The sequence below is a fragment of the Osmerus mordax genome, chromosome 9 (assembly GCF_038355195.1).
Source record: "Osmerus mordax isolate fOsmMor3 chromosome 9, fOsmMor3.pri, whole genome shotgun sequence".
Lineage (NCBI taxonomy): Eukaryota > Metazoa > Chordata > Actinopteri > Osmeriformes > Osmeridae > Osmerus > Osmerus mordax.
The window spans coordinates 3,831,391-3,839,951 of record NC_090058.1 but is presented as its reverse complement, the minus strand read 5'-3'; the positions used below and the strand labels follow the sequence as shown (position 1 = coordinate 3,839,951).

General features: G+C 43.9%; 2 protein-coding genes across 2 annotated transcripts in view; both read left to right on the top strand.

Moving 5' to 3' along the window:
- Positions 1-451: 451 nt before the first annotated feature.
- On the top strand, positions 452-3,933 carry LOC136948941 (protein tyrosine phosphatase type IVA 2-like). Its single transcript, XM_067243098.1, has 8 exons — positions 452-547; positions 868-1,012; positions 1,350-1,566; positions 1,821-1,939; positions 2,118-2,210; positions 2,334-2,464; positions 2,949-3,023; positions 3,385-3,933. Exons 4-8 carry the CDS (start codon positions 1,844-1,846, stop codon positions 3,494-3,496), a joined length of 507 nt encoding a protein of 168 aa, XP_067099199.1. The 5' UTR covers positions 452-547; positions 868-1,012; positions 1,350-1,566; positions 1,821-1,843; the 3' UTR covers positions 3,497-3,933.
- A 1,075-nt stretch (positions 3,934-5,008) lies between these two features.
- ppp1r13ba (protein phosphatase 1, regulatory subunit 13Ba) overlaps positions 5,009-8,561 on the top strand; it is a 29,114-nt gene continuing 25,561 nt past the window's right edge. Inside the window, exon 1 of the mRNA XM_067242543.1 lies at positions 5,009-5,106. Coding sequence (XP_067098644.1) covers positions 5,098-5,106 — 9 coding nt within the window. The 5' untranslated portion in view covers positions 5,009-5,097. The remainder of the gene's footprint in view (positions 5,107-8,561) is intronic.

Here is an 8,561-nt window from a genome sequence, read left to right as displayed (position 1 = left end):
CGCACCTGAAAGGACCGAGAGTTGTTTCACCTATCAGCTAAGGGTTGCCATTATTGAGAAAGATTAATTCCTGTGTATTTCATGGCCATATTCAAGACAAATGGAAAAGATAGCTACAACTGGTTATGGTGGACATTAAGCATCCAAGTATCATCAGTATCATCAAGTATCAGTATCAAGAATCAGAATTAGACTATTGTAAATTTCTACTTTTTTTATTTAAGATCCATATGTGTTTATTGTATGCACCTTCCTGCCACAGTAAATTATGTTTTTGTGTAAACTTACATGGCGAATAAACCAAATTCTGATTCTGATTTTGATCTCTGAATTAAAGCCATTTTAAATGTCAGACAGGGATAATAACGCCATCTAGTGGTGAAGGTGGGAATACACTTGTCTTTACTGTCGTAAACAGATTTCTGGCAGTGCGGTCACATGACATTCTGCCTAGTAACCTCCAAGGTTTACGCGTCTGTCAGCGGATGTGTTATCCTTGTCTTAAATAGTGATACTGGGATTTCGGCTATCGCCTAACAACGTTTTCGTAAGTAAATAAACAATGTTAGTGCTATACATTGTCTGGATTGTTTAGGTTGCCCCGAGCTCTGAAAGTGTATTTTTTATGGCTATCGAGACTGGCTGTTGACTCCCAAAATGGCTTCTAATCCATTCTAACAGTACTGTGCAGCAGTAGCTAGCGCTAGCCATAGTAGACTGGGATCTAGGTTAAAGTCTGGTAGCTGTCTGGTACTGTGAGCTCACAAAATGTTGGATGTGTGTTGCATAAATACCGGTGCTTATCTGTATTTAAAACATAGCTTTTCTCTCATCAAGATATCTCTATGATTTATTTCTTTTCGGTAGTCTCTTAAACCGGAGCCGTTAGCCGTTGCCAGGAGCGCTGTGCCACTGTGAACGAGAGAGAGAGGATCAATGGTCGGTCTGGAACGCGGGGCTGTCACATCGCCTTGTGCACGCTCAATGAACACACCGTTCAGCTCACACGGCGGTTTGTACAACTGATTTAATCATCGGTCTCAACAGTCAATGTATCGATAATCTCTACTGGAAACATCACGATACTGCCTGGATCACCTTGGACGACGACATTAGATGGGCGGGATAGAGCGACATTCTTAGTGCATTCTGGTCTTGGGATAATTAATTGTCCCGTTTTTTTGATACCCACAGAACAATCTCTGTGATGCTGAATGGACGCATAGTCCATTATAATGACTGTGGATCTAGCACGGGCAGCAAGGACTCATTATTAGCTATTAGCGTGCAGGTAAAGGTTGAGTATAACTTAAATAAATCTCTCTGTCTCTGATTCATGTATTTCACAGGTTGCACATTTATGGCGATTGCGAGGGAGGGAGGAGACTTTTGCCAGGCACAGCACCTGCTGATTGTGGACAAGTGAATTGGGAGATAGCCCTGTATGAAAGCAAGGCCCTCACTGCCATCTAAAGATCAGCCAAACCTTATGAAGACTAGCCAACCCGAAGCCAAGCAGCAGCGATACAGGAGGCTGCACCACTCTACTGCCAGTACATGCCTAGGGTAGAGCCCAGCCAGACCCTTAGCTGCTTACTCCCTCTTCCTCTCTTCTTCCTCTCCGCCATCTCTCCATCCATCTTTCTTCCCTTAATGGGGTGATTGTGAGGTGGAAGTCGAAAAGATAAAACCTCTTTTCTCAAATTTTTCCTTTCTTATTGCACTATAGGCTTGGCAAATTGTAGATTTTACTAGAAGTTTTTTTCCCCCTCATCTATCTACCCCATCTTGGAACTCTTTAATCCTCTCCTGGAAGACAGCTGTTGTTCACCTGCCCGTCAAAATGAATCGCCCCGCCCCTGTCGAGATCAGATACGACTGTATGAGGTTCCTCATCACACACAACCCCACCAACTCCCAGATGGTCAAATTCATAGAGGTACAGCAGAACAGACATGAATATGAACTGCTTCCTACATTCATGTGTTCATCCCAGCCTGTGTAGATATAATTTCTTCTGCATCATATGGTGTGATTGTCCTGCTTTAAATATTATATGCAACAACATGTGACGCATGATACAGTACTGAATATGTATTTATTTCCTATGTGTTCAGGACCTGAAGGCGTTTGGCGTGCAAACCCTTGTGAGAGTGTGTGCTGCAACATATGAGAAAACCCCAGTAGAACAGGAAGGGATCCAAGTCCTGGTGAGAAAAACACAAGATAATCCCCTTATGCTGTCATTAAAAAAATAACACATTTTGGTAATGGCTTAAAAGATACCAGCATAGCCACAAATCCATTCCTCTGATGTTCTGTTGGGTTTTCAGGACTGGCCGTTTGACGATGGCTCCGCCCCTCCTGAGCAAGTGGTGGATGATTGGCTGCATCTGCTCCAGGCCAAGTTCAGACAGGAACCAGGCTGCTGTGTGGCCGTGCATTGTGTGGCAGGCCTGGGCCGGTCAGTGAAGCCAGGCTCAGATAGATTATCTGCTCTCTCGTGTGTCGTTCCCTGGGACGGTCTGCACACTGGCTTACCTTCAACCTAGCTTATCTATCTTATCTTCTAGGCTCTAGCTGCTGGTTTTGTGCTTTAATACTAGCTTATCTTCTTATCTTCCTTTTACTAACCTTCAAAACCTAGGACTTTCATCAGATCTGCCGTGAAGTACTTTCTGTCCTTCTGAGCTATTTTAGGAGCGTATTGCCTTGACGCCAACTCATCTCCCTTGTTCCAGCTTGCCTTTAGTTTTGATCTCATCTCATGGTATGGTTCAGTCACCTGCTGGTGTCTGGTTCGTGCCTGCAGCACTGTTCTTTTAAACGAGTTGACATTCAATTGTCTCCTGTGCTGTAGAAACCGACTTAACAGCAAACATCAAAGTGTTCGGTTTAATACCAAGACTCAGGAGTGTTCATGATCACGGTCTGTGTCCTCTGTGCAGGGCTCCTGTTCTGGTGGCCTTGGCCCTCATTGAATGTGGAATGGAGTACGAAGATGCTGTCCACTTCATACGACTGTAAGTAATCGTTGTCTGACGATTGCTGTATGGCACACAATGAATTTCTGAAAGGACTACTAAATGTAGTTATCGAAGGTCATGCTGACGGCTAACTCTTTATAGATATAGTATAATATTTATTGGTTAATTTAATGTAACAACAGTCCACATTCTCACATTGCTAAACAAAGTTTGGAGCCAGTGCGGTAGAGCATTTGACTGTAGATCAAGAGGTTGTATGTTCAAATACCCCCTGATACACCTCTTTGGATAAAAGCGATAACATTGTCTGCTAAGTGAACACCATTTAATAAGCTTACATTTAGTTTGTCTTAGTAACACACAGTGTTCCATCCCTCTCTCTCACCTCCTCTCTCAGTAAACGACGCGGGGCTTTCAACTCCAAGCAGCTGCTGTACCTGGAGAGCTACAAGCCCAAGATGTGTCTTCGCTCCCGCGAGGGCAACGGTCAAAACTGCTGCCTCCAGTAGTCCTGCAGCGGAATGTACTAGCTCTAGAGACACAGCACACAGTCATTTATGAATTAATTCATTTATTATTTATTGATTATTTAATTCAACCCCCCCCCCCCCCATTCGAGATTAAAATTAATGGTTTCAAAGCCCCGTTTCCCCAAACGCAGATTAACTATGCGTAGTCTAAGAAGAATATTTAATAGATTAAGATTAGCCTGTAGCTGAGTTCTGGCTGCTGTAACACTGTCTACCTGCTGGTGCAAATGACCCACCCTGTTAGCGCCTGTGTACGTATGCTGCTGTTGTTGGTGTAACGACTTCTACCTTAGGCCTCATTTTTATGAAGTGTGTATTTGTAATACATAATTTATTTATGTCTAAATGTTATCTACCTGTATTTTGACTGTAAAGCTGACATTCAAAGTGTTCCTCTGAGATAGTAAACATTCTCAAATCTAGTATTGGAGATACAATTGTTTTTTTGAGAGTGGGGGGAGTGGGTGGATTATTGAGTTCCAGAGCTACATTTAGTCTAAGAAGGTCCACTTTTGGCTGCCAGTAGACAAATTATTCTTTTAAGAGTAAATTCAGTGATAGTGTGCTCCCCATCAGTGCTAAGTTTATTCTCTCCCTTAATTAACACCAGATGGCAGTAAAGAGCCATCTGAGAGTTGATTGTGGCAATACATCTTTGTAAGCCATTCTCCCGCCTTTCGCTCAAACTCATCAATTTACCAATTGTTTTCATGAAATATTGGTAAATATCGTTTTCATTGTAATGTCATGCATCTTTAGTAGACCTATATTTGGCTGAAAAGCTGCACATTTTGGCTGTCTGAAGAAGCCAGTACTGGCTTTGATGTGAGTTATGTCCGTTATGTTTGTCCTTGAGGAGGGCGCTGCCTGTCTTCGTGACTGACACTTGACCAGATTTGATTTAAAATCGTAGGCCATGTGTATATAAATGTTAGTCATATCAGTTCCTCAAGTTTGCAACACAAAGGCTGTTGGACGCCGACATACAGAGTTTCCGGCTCTCCGTTCTTGAAAGTCAAACTAACATTGCAGAGGTTACATTGTCCCTTACATCCGTTTTTCTCGTCTTTCGTCGGCTACAAGCAAGTTTGATCTCGCTTCTAAGAAGACTATAGCCGAGGAAATAATAAACTGCTTCACACCACCGACTGAACACCCTATAATGATAGAAAAATCCGGGCTCTTATTGCATTGACTTCTTGCTTTGGATTGATTACGCATTGGAACGTGTAAGTCTGCCGTTTTCACAGTCACTATCTAAATAATTAGTTGTGGCGCGCTCTTTTAGCTGTTAGTGTCGGAATGTCTAGCAGATTCCGTGGAACAACATGCGTTCCCTGCTAGGCTGGGGGATGTTCTGTGACCAGAACGTGACCCACTTCGCCCTACAGCGTTTGCACGCACCGCCTGGGATCAAGCATCGTTGCTTTTCTATTCTGTAGTTGGCGGACGGACTAGCAGAGCTCCTTGTCAAAAAGCGTCCACCCATCCCGTCGAGGGAGGCAGAGAAAATAACGGAGAGGTTTTTTTTTTAAGTCAGCGGTTAGAATAAACATATTACCTGATTGGCCCAAGCAGTCATGTTGCCGGTAAGTTTAACCGATTTCTGATCTCTGTTTCAGTCTAATTCAATATTTAGGATTTTACTGGAACATATTCTTGAAAATCTCAAAAATGAATTCAATGTTCACTTCCCAGAAAATGCATCGTTATGGCAAGAAGAGCAATGCTTTATGAACTTTATAGAAATAGAATTTCCTGTTTTTGGATGCAGTAATTAAGATCATTGCTTCCTGAAGTAGTTTGGTATTTTAGGATAGGCTACCCTATATATCGGGAAAGGGGTTGCCCAAGTCAACATCATGAGAAATTCGAGTAATCTCTATTGGACAATTATGTATCTGAGAGTATGTAGTAGGTTAGCTATTTCTTTCGAGTTTAAGAGAAACTGACTTTTAGACTCAACTAGACTAGAAGCTCAGTCATCAAGGAAGCTTCAAGGATAGTTAAAGAGATTTTAGGCAAGTTACTTGACAGCGCGAGAGAGTGGCTATCAGTCTGCCCTATGCTGGAGATAATGCTGACTGAACTGAACTGAACTCAATGTACCCAGAACAGGAGGTTGGTACAAGGACATGGAACAAACCAATGTTATTGTACCAGCAATCTTGTAGCCTATAGATCAACCAGCTATGAGTTGGTGTTATGTAAATAAATGACTCTGCTACCATCGGGAAGACAAATATAGAAGGGACAGTGTGGGGTGTAGTCTGTAAATATACACATTCTAGATGTCAATTTAAGCCAAATAAGGTGGAAATTCAGTGACTTGGGTTTGATGCCCTGGTAACTGACAGCCCGATAAATGGATAGTTTGAGCTCAGAGACAGGGGTAGGAAGTAGGGGGTTTTGGTTAGTGGTGAGTAGGGGTAGGGGTTAGTAGGAGGCAGGGGTTAGTAGGATAGGGGTTGGGTGGTACGGGGTATGGCATAGTGGATGCTTGGGGGCAAGGGTTATATTTAGACACTGTCTATCGAAGATCAGGCTGATGACCCCATTGACCATTGACCTACAGTACCACCCATCTCAGACAACCAGACTACCAATAGGAGTCCCCCAGGCTCACATTGGGGCTCAGAGGGCTTTGTCTCTGGTATGTCCTCTTTCCCTCCTTACTTGACTTAATCAGACCTTCATGGATTTGAGGGGGGAGGAGCCTCTGTCAGAACAACTACTCTAGTGAATGTTAAGAAGTAATGTTTTGGGCCAAAGACGAGGAATAACAAGACATATTTTACCCCAGGAAAGCTGATTCCCAATCTTAAATCAGGTGGGAGTCAGGGGGCTGACGGTTAAGGAATTGGGCTAGTAATCCGAAGGTTGGAGGAATTGGGCTAGTAATCCGAAGGTTGGAGGAATTGGGCTAGTAATCCGAAGGTTGGAGGAATTGGGCTAGTAATCTGAAGGTTGGAGGAATTGGGCTAGTAATCCGAAGGTTGGAGGAATTGGGCTAGTAATCCGAAGGTTGGAGGAATTGGGCTAGTAATCAGAAGGTTGGAGGAATTGGGCTAGTAATCCGAAGGTTGGAGGAATTGGGCTAGTAATCCGAAGGTTGGAGGAATTGGGTTAGTAATCCGAAGGTTGGAGGAATTGGGCTATTAATCAGAAGGTTGGAGGAATTGGGCTAGTAATCTGAAGGTTGCTGGTTCGATTCCCGGCTGTGCAAAATTACGTTGTGTCCTTGGGCAAGGCACTTCACCCTACTTGTCTTGGGGGGAATGTCCCTGTACTTACTGTAAATCGCTCTGGATAAGAGCGTCTGCTAAATGACTAAATGTAAAATGTAAATGTGATATATTGTTTTTATTATTGTTGCTTGTTTTTTCCACAGGTACACTTGCACGTATAGCGGTTCATGTTGTTTAATTGTAACCATAAGAGCATGTTTAACTACATGCTCTTATGGTTCTTCCCTTAGGCACTTACTTTGGTTGTTCACAATGTGTGCTTCATGTTTTGGCTACTCGCAATGTTTTGTGGCTATCTTGTTGTTATGATCAGTGACCTATGCACTTTGTAAAGCTCTCTCTTGGAAGTCGCTTTGAATAAAAGCGTCTGCTAAATGAATAAATGTAAATGTAAATGGTCACCCATCCATCCTCTCCCCTGCCTGTCTCGCTAGCATATCTTAGCCACGCTAACTGGCTTTCCCTCAATGTTCTATTTCTGGCCACTATAAGTACAGTCACTGGGTATAAAGTTCAGACTTACGTAAGCACATGTACTGTAATTTTCATTCAGTTGTCATTCCAATGTGTGCCAGAAGGACTGACGGTTGGGCAACCTGTAATTGAATGATAAATTGACGTTTTCAGGCTCGTGTCGTATGTCATCATGTGTTGACTTGAGCGTGACATGTTTTTGTGTACAGCTGTCTTGTTATTACATTGTGATGTGGTCATGTGGTCACACGGTAGCTTTGGTTTGAATGGAGGCAGGGGTTGCTATGGGGACAGTATTATTGTATGCTCCTTACAGAGGGAGTCAAGACAGGACACTAAATCAGTTGACTGCCCTCCAAAACACACAATGACTCCAGCAGAGAGACCGAGTTGAACATTCACCCATGATGAGACAGCCCACCATGTCTCTCCCATCTCTTGCCGGCTGTTTGTTAGTCTTGTTCCATGTGCTTCCGGAAAACATCCGTCCCGAAACAGGCTGTGCTAGAAGAACGCTTTGTTTATAAAGTCCTGCTCTCCCTACGGAACTGAAGTGGGGATCAGTGGACTGTAGACGCTCTGCTCTGCTTGGCGCGTGTGTGTGTGTGTGTGTTGAGGACAGGCCCGGTGGTGACGGGTCTGGGTAAACAGAGGAGCACAGAGTGCCGTCGCCAGGCAGCAGAGAGGATTCTGGGTAAGGCCTCATCAGTCAAAGTCTCTGTGGAGAGCTGTGACAGGACCTGCTTTGTGTCTGCAGATTTATTATTGACAGGACCTGGAGCAGGGCAAGGAGTATATGTGTGTGTGGACATTAAGATTTGGCACAGGGGACGTGAGGAGGAAGAGGAGCAAGAGAAGGGATATTAAGAAGTCAGAATGGAATAATTTGCCTCCATAACGTGCCGTTCCACACCCCTCTCTCCAGGTTTTAGCTGCATGGTTGGGTTATTTTGGTTAGGCCAGATGGTTAAACATTAGATCTCCTGCACACTTTACTGACAGACAGAGAGCACATGGGCACTGATTTCCTGTCAAATCAAATAGTTGTCACGGTTGTGTTGGGAGAGAGCTGTGTGTGTTTGTACGTGTGTGTGGGTGTCTGTGTGTGCTTGTGTGTGTGTGTGTTTGACAGCTCAGTCTGGTTTGTGTCATAGTCTCCTCTTATCTCCCTCAATCCATTCTACGGGTCCTGGGGATATCACTCTAGAGGGTCCTTGTGATGAGAGGCAACCCCCACCCTTCACCCTCCCACCTCAATGCCAAGGCCTCGTCCCTGAACCTTAAGCCATACCTTGGCCCTTGTCCCACCAAACCTGACGCCC

Excerpts from the sequence above, each read along its gene's own strand:
- LOC136948941 (XM_067243098.1), top strand. The coding sequence starts at position 1,844 with ATGAATCGCCCCGCCCCTGTCGAGATCAGATACGACTGTATGAGGTTC. Across the intron at positions 1,940-2,117 it reads AGATGGTCAAATTCATAGAG|GACCTGAAGGCGTTTGGCGT; the intron begins GTACAGCAGAAC and ends CTATGTGTTCAG. Across the intron at positions 2,211-2,333 it reads AGGAAGGGATCCAAGTCCTG|GACTGGCCGTTTGACGATGG; the intron begins GTGAGAAAAACA and ends TTGGGTTTTCAG.